This window comes from Mastigoproctus giganteus, chromosome 6 (genome assembly GCF_048544385.1).
Source record: "Mastigoproctus giganteus isolate SK-2022 chromosome 6, ASM4854438v1, whole genome shotgun sequence".
NCBI classification, from domain to species: domain Eukaryota; kingdom Metazoa; phylum Arthropoda; class Arachnida; order Uropygi; family Thelyphonidae; genus Mastigoproctus; species Mastigoproctus giganteus.
The window spans coordinates 36,658,387-36,672,292 of NC_143580.1; the positions used below are offsets into that span (position 1 = coordinate 36,658,387).

The 13,906-nt window shown below is 38.1% G+C and overlaps 1 protein-coding gene across 1 annotated transcript; it reads left to right on the top strand.

The window, feature by feature from the left end:
- Positions 1-2,452: 2,452 nt before the first annotated feature.
- On the top strand, positions 2,453-2,794 carry LOC150084166 (zinc finger BED domain-containing protein 5-like). The gene has a single exon (XM_090376141.1). The coding sequence runs from the start codon at positions 2,453-2,455 to the stop codon at positions 2,792-2,794; it is 342 nt and encodes a 113-aa protein (XP_090232267.1).
- Positions 2,795-13,906: the final 11,112 nt, after the last annotated feature.

The following is a 13,906-nucleotide window of genomic DNA, read 5'->3' on the forward strand; positions in this document are numbered from 1 at the left end:
CATCCTCCTCGCTGATCTCCAAGCCCAAACTCTTGCCAATGGTCACAATCTCGTTTACTAGAGTTACATCTGTCTCCTCGAAGTCTCTATCAGGCACACAACCTGGCCAAAGTCTCCTCCAGGCAGATTGAAACGTGCGGTTAGAGACATTGTTCCATGCCATGTCAATGAGGTTTATGCAGTGGAGGATATGGAAGTGATCCTTCCAAAAATCACTCAGGGTCAAATCTGTGTCATTGGTCCCCTGGAAAAAAGAGCCTTTGTATATAACTTCTTGAAGTTGGAAATTACTTGCTGGTCCATGGGCTGGATGAAAGGAGTAGTGTTAGGAGGCAGAAATCTGACTTTTATGAAGTCGCATTCGACATCATATGTGGAGGATGGGCAAGAGCGTTGTCCATAACCAGCAGACACTTAAGGGGCAAATTATTTTCCTCAAGGTATTTCTTGACAGTTGGCATAAAAACTTCAGTCAACCACTTCATAAAAAGTAATCTTGTTACCCAAGCCTTGCTATTCACTCTCCACAATACCAGAAGTTTACCCTTTAGCACTTTATTGCGTTTAAAGGCATGCGGATTTTCAGAGTGGTAAACTAAAAGAGGCTTAATCTTACAATCCCCACTTGCATTAGCGCACAATAAAAGCGTAAGCCTGTCCTTCATTGGTTTGTGGCCAGGCAGTGACTTTTCCTCTTAGGTTATCTAGGTCCTTCTTGGCATTTTTTTCCAAAAAAAGTTCCATTTCATCGCAATTAAAAACTTGATTCGGTACGTAACCTTCAGAGTTGATAAAGTTTGCAAATTCCTCCACATAGGCATCTGCTTCTTTTTTGTCTGAACTAGCTGCCTCTCCAAGCCTAACAACACTATGAATTCCAGTTCGTAGACAAAACTTCTCGAACCAGCCTCTACTTGCTTTAAATTCGTCAACGCTAGCATCACTTGTATTCAGCGTTTTCGCCACTAAATCACCGTGCAAAAGTAAAGCCTTCTTGCATATTAGGGCCTCGCTAACACTATCTCCAGCAAGCTGCTTTTCATTAATCCAAACTAACAATTTTTCTACTTCTTCTAACACTTGAGACCTTTGCTTCGTTAACATAGTCACTCATTTAGCCACATCAGCGTCTTTAGCGCATCTTTGTTCTTTAAGATGGTACAGATTGTAGATTTAGCCATGTCGTAGCGCTTGGTGAGATCAGAAACACGAACACCACTCTCATGTTTAGTTATTATTTCCTTCTTCGTTTCTACTGTAATACGCTTAGGCTTCTTTACACCACTGTCACTAACACTTTTCACTTTCTTGGGAGCCATAATGAGGGTTAATTTAATGCAAAAAGCAAAAAAAAATTGTATCAAGAACAACGCAACGACAATGTTCACAGCGCGCAAACCTGAGTACAACTGATGCTGTTCGCGAGCCGAAAACATGGCGCCAAAGCCATGTTTGTGCGTTCATGTGCCGAGGCATTGTTCGTGGGTCGAGTCAAAATTTGTTTGGAAATTGTGTTTGTGACCCGAGGTACCACTGTACTTGGATTTCAGTAAAAGCTTTTTACACTGTTGCGCATGGAAGACTACTATACAAATTGAAGCAGTACGGCATTAAGGGCAAGTTGCTACAATGGATAAAATTATGGTTGAGTGGGAACTCTGAGGGAACCTGCACACAGACTCCGCAGCTCGCATTTGTGGAAAATAAAATCTTGTTAGTCTAGTGGTGGATGAATGAATCAAATACTTGCATTCGATTCTTCCACCACTAGTTGAGTCATATTCCTTGACGAAATCATCTGTAGTGGTGTGGGACGCAGCGGTACAGCATACGGGTGGCCGTATCAGTCATAGATCAGTTGTGTTTTGCACTGCAATCATTTTGTGATGTCTTATGTACTTTTCATATAAAAATAAAGTGGACATTGAATTAATTTATAATATTACAATTGTGTATACCCCAAATTAAAATATCATGGATCGTTGTTTGAGAGGAGTTTTAAAAAAAAGAGTAGCAAGCAGTTCACATGTTTCTACTGACTAGGTAAAGCGAATACTGATGAAAATACAGATAAAGGCACTAGCATTACTTGTGTAGCAAATGAATCGAGCAAAAGGGAAGTGTTGTTTGTCAATACTAAAACATTGCTAAGTCATAAAAAACAAATACGACTCATAACGTAAATACGAGTTATAAAAAACGTAAATACAAGTTATTTATTACTTGGATTCACGACCACAGGAAATACCGAGGCCCCTGATGCATTATGTATATTATGCAATAAGATCTTAGCAAATAGTTCATTAGCACCAGCTAAATTGCGCAGACATTTTGAAACGAACCATTCAGAATATCAAAATAAAGATGTCAAATTTTTGGAAAGAAAACTTGAGTCTCTTGACAAAACTAAACTTTTATGTTGAAAATGTTGTCAGATAATGAAAGGGCAACGATGGCTTCCTACAAAGTAAGCTATCATATAGTGCTCACAGGTGAAGCACATACAATTTCTGAAACTCTCATAAAACCATGCATCAAAGATGTTGTTCAGTGTATGTTCGATGAGAAATCCTGTCAACAAGTTGATAAAATTTCTTTCTCAAATAATACAGTTTCATGCAGAATTCATGATATGGCTGAGGATATTGAGCAGGAACTTATTTTAAATCTTCAGTCATGTGATGAGTACTCTTTACAATTAGATGAGACAACAGACATTGCAAACCTATCAGTTTTATTAGTTTTCGTTCATTATTACTACAATAATTCTATTGAAGAAGACGTTACTCTGTGAAAATTTACAAACCAATACAACAGGAGAAATGGTATTTTAACGTATCATCGATTTTATGAAGACTCACGGAATAAGTTGGGAAAAATGTGGCGATGTATGTAGCAGTGGTGCGAAGTCAATGATAGGACCTGTGAAAGGGGCAGTAACACGAATTAAAAATGTTGTTAAAACATGTACGAGTAGTCACTGTGTTCTTCATAGACATGCACTGGTTGCTCGAAATATCCCTTCATCTTTAAAACGTATTTTAGATGAAGCAGTGAAAATTATTAACTTTGTGAAAACACAACCATTAAAAACAAGATTATTTTAAATTATATGTGAAGATATGGGTAACCAACATACATCTTTGCTGGTACATACTGAAATTAGATGGCTGTCACATGGCAGAGTTCTTGTCAGATTGTTTGAATTACGAGAAGAGTGCCATATTCTTACACAATGACAAATTTCTATTAGCAGATCACTTTAGAAATGCTTCGTGGTTGAGGCAAATTGCTTATCTGGCGAATATATTCACAAAATTGAATGACATTTCTCTCTCCCTTCAAGGAAAAAATGTAAATATTTTCTACACAAAAGATAAATTACGATCATTATTACAAAAGTTACAATACTGGACCATGACTGTTAAAAAAGAATATGGATCCATTTCCAACTTTAAATGACTTTTTACAGGAATTGAACTGTAAAATTGACCAGGAAATTCGAAAATAAATTATTTCTCATCTAAAATCAATAACTGTGGCATTAAATGAATATTTTCCTTACTAAAAAAAGATGACAATAACTATTGGGTTTTCAATCCTTTCAATATTAAAGAAAAACGAGAGGAACTATCTACTTCAGAATATGAAAATCTCATCGACGTGACATCAAACAGACAAATTAAAGCTAAATTTAATGAAGTTTCATTAAACGAGTTTTGGTGTGACTTAAAAGAAGAAAATCCAAATTTATTCAAAAAGGCAATTCTTTGTTTGTTGCCATTTAGTACCACATATTTGATATAATGATTTTGAAGAAAATATATGAGAGTGCTACCTCCTTTATTAGACTAGACAAAGACAGTAGGAAATTTAAAATTGAGAAAGGAGTTCGACAAGGAGACACAATATCTCCGAAGCTGTTTACTGCTGCCCTTGAGGAAGCTTTCAGACGATTAGACTGGTCGCAGAAAGGAGTCAATGTGAACGGAGAGTATCTAAACCATTTACGATTTGCAGATGACATTGTGGTCATAAGCCACGATCCCAAAGAATTACAGGAAAATCTTAATCAGTTATGCACAGTTAGTAAGGATTTCGGACTAAAGATGAATATGGCTAAAACAAAAGTAATGATGAACAAGTATGCCACGGAAAGGGAAATAGTGATTGAACGAGCAGTAATTGAAAAGGTGGAGTCATATACTTATCTGGGACAAGTTATTAGCAGTAATAATGATAAATGGCTGGAAGTCAAGAGAAGAATAAATTTTGGATGGATAGCATTCAGGAAATATAGTCACATACTGAAGAGCAATATCCCAGTTTGTCTGAAACGTAAAATAATGAATCAGTGTATACTCCCCACCATGACTTATGGAAGTGAAACTTGGGCACTCACCAAAAGAATGGAAGAGAAGCTGAGAACTACACAGCGAAGAATGGAAAGAATTATATTGGGAATCAGACTGTTAGATAAGAAGAGAAACACATGGATTAGGCATCAAACTCAAGTAAAGGACATTCTTATCAAAACTAAAGAACTAAAATGGTCTTGGGCAGGACACATAGCTCGAAGACATGATGACAGATGGACTAAGAAAATAACAGAATGGTACCCAAGAGGAGCTAGAAGAAAACCTGGAAGGCAAAGGCGGAGATGGATAGATGAAATTCATGAGTTTTTGGGTAGTAAATGGATGGTCAGTTCATCCTGCCGTGGATTGAAAATGGCTGATAATGATGATTTGTGTGAAAGCAGATTTTCACTCTACACTGCGACAAAAACAAAATACAGAATTAAGTTGGATGCCACTTCCTGATATTAGAATTCAGCTGTCCACAATTAAACCAAATTTTGAAAGAATATTGATATTTAGTCCTTCACATTAATTACCAGTTTGAATTAATATTTGCCTTACCATGATTAATCTGTTGTTTTGTATTTTCAATAAATTATTTTTGATTTGTTTTATTTATAATCAGTAAAAATTTTCAGGATTCCAAAATTTTTTATCAAGGTGAAAAGGCTTCTGCGATTAATGTCTTAACACAGTTAAGCACTTATAATCCTGAAGACAATAATCCATATTGCTTATAATCCTGAAGACATTAATTGTCTTCGAGAGGTTTGTTGAGAGGTTTTCAACCAGGTGTCAGCTGCAGAACCATCGGGATCCTGTTTTTCTCTGTGAAGTTTTTTGTAAACAATATCGTGCCTCTCCTTCCATCTTGTTAGCCATCCTCCATTGTGTAGTTTTTAAAACTGCACTCCTTGTGTACTTTTTCAGCAACATCATTAGCTTTTTGAAGAAGAATGTTATGATTGATTGGTGCATTAAATGAGCTGGCCTGTTTGAACCAAACAAACAGAACATTATCTACTGTTTGGCATTTCCCTTCATGCTTACTTTTTTTTAAGTTTCACTAGTCACATTAGTGTTTAATGTGTGATGTGTTTTAATAATGTTGATAAAGATGACTGAGGCACTCCTAATTGTACTGCTGCTTCCCTTTTGAGACCCATTGCTTAAGTTTATTTGTCGTATGTTTCTATGGTGCCTCCGTAGCCAGGTGGGCAGGAGCAGCAGTGCGTAGCACACGCTTCTTGATTAGACTGGGGTTCGAGCCCGTGACCACCAAATATGGAGGGTGCGGAAAGGTCAGAGAATGACCACCGCATATCCCCGTTGCAATATGGCCTTAGTTGCTAATGCTCCTAAAAACCAAATAACAAACAAGTATGTTTCTATAATTCGTAACTCATCTTTTACACTCAAATTCACCTTTCTGTTCACTGTAATTTTGTCTTTGGGTGGTAAAATTTAAAAACAGTAAAAAAGATGTGTCAATCAATAACAAAGCACACGGCATGCACAAATTGGAACTAACACGACACGTGCAAGTGAGTATGGAGTAAAAAATTTACGAAGTTTAGATATCACAATGAAGAGCAGATTTCAGTGAAGAGGAAACACATTTCACCATAATAACAAAAACACACAGAATTCTAGCTATCGGTATTATTGCAAATGCAATACGATAGAGTTTACTACCTGTTTATAACAGCTTGTACAAACAAAAATGTCCAGTAAACTGTAAACTGCAAATTTTTTTTATTGTTTTATGACCAATAAAACCATAAACTTCTAGAAATGTGCTTTAGAATATCACAGAAGCATTCAAAATTGATTCTTATAACTGAAGATTCTAATAAATGATGAAAGTGTAGTGCATTTTATTGATTTGAATCAGTTTGAAATTTGATTCTATAAAGCAGCTGATTCTTATAGCCAGTGATCACTATAACCGGCACTTACTGTATTTTATTGTTGCATATAACTGGTGCCCAAATTCCTAACGAAAAATGGTGTTAGCCTTAATTAAGCCATATGATGCAAAGAAGCAAACTGCATCATGTTGTTATTTCTTCTATGCCAACAGCTTTTTCATTTCATCTGACATCCATTAAAGGTATAAACTTTATAAGGTTTATATCTTTAATGGGTGCCATAAGGTGTAAACCCTGACTTAAATCTCTGAGTTAGTATAAAAAAAAAAAAAAAAAGTTTTGTAGGTCCTTTGATTGCTTCACTGAACATTTCCATTTAGCATTTATGGTTATTAACATCTCTTTCACCCAATGATATAAACTGTAGAAGTATTGCCCAAATGGATTGGCCAGCCAGATCCTCAGGCCTCATTGGATAGAGCATGACTGAGATGCTCTCTATATATGGAGTGTATTGAACTTTAAGAGAAATGTACTAGTACTTTAAGAGGATTGGTTATGGTGAAAACGTTGATTACACATTTAGAAACAGTCCTATCTATCAGTTCCTAACATAACCCTCCTTGATATGGACATGTATGTGTTAATGGGATACTATAAGATGTACTATAAGATCCCCGTGATACCATAAAATAAGCATCACTGGGATCCTGTGCGCGCAGGATAACAATATATCATTTTTCCCACCATCTGTGGAAAAATGCTTGAAAGATTGCAAAATCTTTCATTGTGTCTGCTTTTATTGTGAATTTTTGAAATCTAAGCAATATTATGAGTCCCAAGTCATCAGCTAGCAACAGCATACTGTTAATGGCTAGTCCCTTTCATCCATGTTGCCACTGGACCATTCTATACTCCACCTGTCCAAGGTATACGTCAGATCAACTGAGCTGCCATTGTTGCATCAATAGAAGCGGCTGTCATAAGTTCCCTACCACATGAAAGTTAAGGTGGGTGTCATGTGACCGAAATGTTTTATAAGTCAAAAATTGCCAGGTGGTGAAGAGCCAATAATTTTGCCATTTTTAAACTCATTAATGCAGATTGAATCTCTAAACTGTTTTGAAACTTCTTGATAGTAGGTTTTTAACAGGAACACCTCATTGAATAAACTCCGACAGCACCGTCAACCTCACCAAAAATTGTAGTTGGATGGTCTTCACTTGTGATTTTGATTGCTGTGGCTTTTTTAGCCCTGGTCATTACATTATTTTCCATTGGGCGTCTAGATTCTGGTCATATCCACATCCAAGACTCATCACCTCTTATAATTTTTGTTAAAAATGGTTTGCTTTCAAATTACCAAATTTTATAATTTTTATCATTTTCAGTACATTCCACAAATGAGAAAAGAAATAAGCATTCGCTAAAAGGTGTTTTCAGCAGCTTTAACAAAAACATTAGTAGTGGCAAATGATGCAAGAAAACAAGCCTCAGCCAAAAAAAAAAAAAAAAAAATCCCATTTCATCTATCCATCCCCTCCAACACTGTCTAGTTCTCTTTTGAATTTATTCACCCTATCCAATTCCACAACATCATATAGTAGATTGTTACAGCAATCAACCACCCATTGGCTAAAGGCAAACTTCCGCACATCTGTTCTGCTGCCATCCTTCCTCAATTTGAATTTATGCCCCCTCGTGTGTAATCTGAGCAAGAGGAACAATTCCATCAGCATTGAGCTTGCCCAATCCATTCAAAGGCCTAAATACCTCAATCTGATTGCCTTGCAGGTGCCTAGTCTTCAGATGCTGACTGTGAAGGCAGACAGAACTGAAGCTCTTCCTTGGAAAGGATGCCCCCTTGTTCACCTTACCAATCTGGTTGCCCTTCTCTGTACCCACTCCAGCAGCTCTATCCTTTCTAAAATGAAGCCTCCAGACCTGTATGCAGTACTCGAAATGTAGCCTGAACATTGCCTTATACAGTGGAGTAATCACCTCCTTATCCCTGCTAGCAAAATTCCTGTATATCATTGACAAAACCCCATGTGCTGCCCTGGCAGCCTGTCTACACTGTTCTGGGAATTTCATATCTGACTGCACAGTTATCCCCATGTCTTTTTCATTTTCCATTACCTTGAGTGTAGTAACACACAGTTGGTATGTTAATCTGGGATTACTGTTACCCATATACAGTATTTTGTGTTTGTCAATGTTAAACTTCAGTTGCCATTTCTCAACCCATCTGCTAATTTTTCTAGATCTTTTTGCAGTAGTGTACTGTCATTAACCACCCTCCCAACCTTTGTATCATCTGCTAACTTAGACATTAAAGCCTAATATACCTTCATCAATACTGTTAATAAATACAGAAAACAACAATGGGCCCAGCACAGAACCCTGGGGAGCAATGTCCATTGATAACCACACTCTGTCTTCTCTCACTCAACCATCCCTTTATCCATAGTAGTAACTTGCCCTTAATGCCACATTGCCCCAATTTGTACAGTAGTCTTGCATGTGCAACAGTATCAAAAGCTTTCCTGAAATTCAAGTATATGATATCAAAATTATTTTTTTCATCCAGTTCCTTTGTTACTGTATCACAGCATCCGATCAGATTGGTCAAACAAGATTTCCCCTTGACAAACCCATGCTGTGACTGTGCACTCCTGGCCAGATGGTCCTACGTTTCTTCTTTAACCATTGGCTCCATTATTTTCCCTAGAACAGAAGTTAAGCTAACAGATCTGTAATTATTCATGTCACTCTTTGAACTCCCTTTGTGAATTAGGGATACATTTGCATATCTCCAGTCTGCAGTGACTTCCCCTGAATCTAAGGATGCTCTCATAATTATGGCTAAAGGTTTGCATACCTCCTTTGCTGCCTCTCTTAATATAATTGGATAGATCCCATCCATCCCAGGTGCCTTTCTTACATTTAATTTCAGCACTTTCTCTTCCACTTTCTTCTCAGTTATCACAAAATCATTTAGCTCCTGTTAGTTTGAGAAACTTGTGCATCCCATTCCTTAAAGAATTCCTCATGTGAATGCAAATGCAAAATACTCATTTAGTTTGATGACTCACAGCTGGCATTGAAATTCTCTGTGCATTGATTTCCAGGCTGCTGCATGTTCCAATAGAAACAGTGCAAGAATTACTTTCACCTCTTCCTCTGGCTATTGTCAGTCTATTGGTTCATTAATCTCCCCCCCCCCGAGCTATCAGTTTTCTGACCCACCTAAAACTGCCTCGATATCATCAGCAAATATCCGTGCATCCTTTCTATTTAAGTATATCCCATCCCCGTAGAAGGAGTCTCTCCTGTTAACCACGAGTTTTAAGCTTGTTGCATGCTACAAGACTGGTGTTACACACCAGTCTTGTAGCATGCAACAAGCTACTGCTATGTGTTCAGGAATGAACACTGCCATGTGTACACAAAGCTACTGCTATGTGTTCAGGAATGAACACTGCCATGTGTACACAAAGCTACTGCTATGTGTTCAGGAATGAACACTGCCATGTGTACACAAAGCTACTGCTATGTGTTCAGGAATGAACACTGCCATGTGTACACAAAGCTACTGCTATGTGTTCAGGAATGAACACTGCCATGTGTACACAAAGCTACTGCTATGTGTTCAGGAATTATAATAGCATTCAACAAATGTTTTGCCAAATGTTGAATCTCTTAAAATTTGTCCCATCAGTACATGCCCAGTCAGGTTTTTCTTTCTTTTCCTTATAGCTTTTGACATACTTTAATTTTCTCCTACTCTCCTTAGTACTTCCTCATTTCTAACTCTCTCTGTTCATTTCACTCTTTCAAGCCTTTTCCATACTTGCAAAAGCTCCAATATCATGGTCCTAAATTTAGCACCCATGAGTCGGTCCCATAAAGCATGACACTCCATACAAAACAGTTAGCTAACCTTTTCTCGATATCCATTCTGCCTGTAAATAACTGCTTCATCTTCTAAAATGCTATTTTATCCATTGTAGTTCTAGTTTTAATTTTGTGACTACTTCTCCCATCACATGTTAGCAGACTGCCAAGATATCTGTATTTATTCACTTAGATTCTCTTATCACCCATTTTAATAGTTATTTCCATTCATCCCTTCCTACCATCATAACTTTAGTTTTATTGAAATTTATCATCATCTTACATCCTTCAAAATTTTCCTTAAATCTTCCTATTAAAAGTAAACTCTAATGAAGGTGTCTGCAATTTTGCCCAAACATAGGAGTATATGATGAGAGCTTTATCAATCAATTCAATCCTTGAGAGACTGTGACCATGCTTGTGGGGTAGAATTTTTCTGAGCATGGTCTGCTTGTTAATAGGAGAGATTTTTTACAGGGATAGGATATAATTAAGTAAAATTGGAGAAAGAATATGGAACCAGCAAATACATGAGCTGAATTAGGGTTATTAAGAGTAAAAACAGGTGTGTGTACACTAATGCTAGGAGCAGAGTAAACTCTTAGATTTAGTGTACTGAATTTGAAGTGCTAGTTAGGTTATCATATGCGGACAGTGGGGTATTGAAGATATGGTGTCACTCAGACATAAGAGATGTAGAAAATGCACTGAGCGATTGTAATGTACTTATGCTGTTCAGTAGATCCCATTTTCTCATCCCTCTTCCACTCAAAACGTTCGAATGCACTTCCACTCATCCATCATTCACTTTTCTTTTATTTCTCCTGGCATGATGGTGTCATCCCTTTTTTCTTTGCATTTTACCTACAATGTGTACAGAAAGGACAGGAGGAAGGAGTTATACCCTTAGTTAAGAACAAAGAAAATATAAGGCAGTGCATCCATTTGACATGAGTGGCCAATGCAATGTTGAGTCACTTTGGTGTGACATAATCACTGGGAAAAGAAAAATGAGGGTAAGAGTGTGTTATAGACCTAATGGCTGTAATGAGTATAACGAACAACTGTATAGACAAATTTAGTTGGCCTGTAAGTCAAGGATGTCTTATAATGAGGGGATTTTAACTTTCCAGATATTGATTGGAACTTGAGTGTTCACACAGTAGCAAGACTTTGGATTTATTGGAAGATTGTTTTCTATACGCGCATATTATACGGACATAAGGTATATTCGTGTCAGACGGCCCCTGGGATTTCTCCCATCTCTGTGTGTTTCGCTGTATCAAGGACAGTACACTGTCAAGCCAGAGACTTGAAAGTGTGTGGGTGTGTCTGTGCAGCGTGATATGTTGTGCCCATTGTTTGTCTGGCTTATTGGCCGCCAGGCCCCTAGTGGGGCCCGACATTGCCCATACCTTGCCATGTGGAGGCTAGCTGGGTATATCCAGTATCACAACAAATTGCTCCGGCAGGTCCTGCCACCTAGTTTCCTGGGATTTCAGTGGCTTAAACCTAAAAAAAAAAAAATTATGCGTTTGACATTAATGCTTAATGGGATTGCTGTTAGGAAATCACTGGTTGGGGTTGAACGCTAAAGAGATGTGTTAAATTCCTAATAGGTCGGGCAAAATTTTGATGTTATTAAATTTAGACATGTGAGGCTATACACTAGATAAAAGCTAATAGTATTAGTTGTCTTAGAGATTTACACGAAACCGGTAGAATTTAGACGTTGATTAGAATTTGGTGGCATTATTAAGAGGTATACTCGGTCGATTTAGTGAGAGAGGGGGGAGACTGAAGACTGGGGGGAAAACAGATAGAAGAATAAGGATGATAGAGTAGGCATCCCCAAAGAGGTCAGTGGAGACGAGCTCCACCAGGCAAAGTATGGGGGTTAGGCAGGGAGGAGAGGAGACAGCGATCCGTCTCCTCCCTCCCCTGCCTGGGGATGGGGTTTTAAAGGGAACCAGGTTAGAGTACCCAGTTCAGATCGCCAATGGTGTGTTGGCAGCAAAGCCGCAGAATGTCTTCGTCGGTGTCATGTCCAAGCAGTGTCGAATCCAGTATGAAGGTCAAGCTGCCCATCCCACTCCAGGGGTGGGATATGTCAGCTGGCTGGGGAACCCACGAAGTGAAGGGTAGCCAGGTGGGCAGAAGCAGCAGTGCGTAGCACACGCTTCTTGATTAGACCGGGGTTCGAGCCCGTGCCCACCAAATACAGAGGATGCAGAAAGGTCAGAGAATGACCACCGCATATCCCCGGAGCAATATGGCCATAGTTGCTAATGCTCCTAAAAACCAGATAACAAACCAAGTGAAGGGGTGGGAGTGACACACATTTACTTTATTCATAATCTGCATTTTTACTCTACTTGCATTCTTTTTTTTGTTTGTTTATTTTTTTTAATACTTTTTTCTTATTTTATAATTTTTTTCCAAGTTTTTTATATATATATATATATTTTTTATTTTTTATTTTTTTTTTTCACTCAACTCATTCATCTTTTTCCCACACACCAGGACAATGTTATACAGACAACGAGAGAAAGAAATACTCTTGATCTGATTATTGGCAATGACTCTTCATGCATTAAGAATCTGCAGATAAAAGAACCACTAAGTAGTAGTGGCCACAGTGTACTTTGATATGAGATTTACTTAAAGATATAACTACTATCAAAGGCAAATTAAAGGGCTTTTGTAAAGGTGACTACAACAGCTTCAGACAGTTTTTAAAATCTATTCAGTGGGAAGAATTGTAGTAGGTACTGTTCAGGGTTGAGACCTAAGTGGATGTCAGATCAGAGAAGAAAAGTGCATGGGATGCTTATAAATTATTGGAGGATAATCTAAGGTAGATTACGAGAAATTCTTGCCAAGAAATGGAAAGACTTCTTTGCTTATGTAAACACAAGAAGGAAAGGGATGAATCACATTGACCTACTAGATATGAATGATACAACTGTTGATGATCCTGCTCAGTTTGCTGACAAACTGAATAAATACAGTTTGTGACATTGAAATTGCAGCACCCAGAAGGAATGATTGGAAATGCATTCAAATAAGCAGGTGTATGACTTGTACTGAGGTATACAAATGATTAAACTGTGTGACCATTCAGGCTGGAACTTCAGCTGATATAAAAACGAAAGTAGAGATTGTGGAGTTCGAATCCACGCATGTGTGATGCAGTTAACAGGCTTCAGTCTAAAAGGAGCTGACTTCAGAGTGCAAGGAAATTTTAGAGAATACCAAAACATCATGTTCAGCACCAGTATTATCAATTCAGTGACTTTTGAAAGAGGGTGAATTATCATGAAGTAACCATCCAGCAGAACATGTGGGCTGTAACAGTACCACCATGCACAGATGTTGGCAACAATGGCTGTGGGAAGATATGGCTGCTCATCGAATGGGCAGTGGAGTATGACAGAAGAATGCAGAACAGGAAGATCATCTTACCCATCAACAGGTTTATGCTGCATTACAACTACATTGTCTACCATCCAGTGAGCTGTGACAACATCTGGCTGTCACCCCATCACCTGTCAAACCATTGCATGCTGACTGTGACAGAAGTGCGTACCAGCCATTGTCTACAGTCTCTGGAATGGTGCCATGCACAGGCCATCTGGGATATGGATTGGTGTCAAGTGGTTTTCAGTGATGAATCCTGTTTCTGCTTGGGGCCTGATAATTACTGCATACATGCGGGGCGACAACGTGGTGACTATAGTGATCCCAGAGCCACGCTATGCTTGCCATGCTGCATCA

Excerpts from the sequence above, each read along its gene's own strand:
- LOC150084166 (XM_090376141.1), top strand. The coding sequence starts at position 2,453 with ATGGCTTCCTACAAAGTAAGCTATCATATAGTGCTCACAGGTGAAGCA.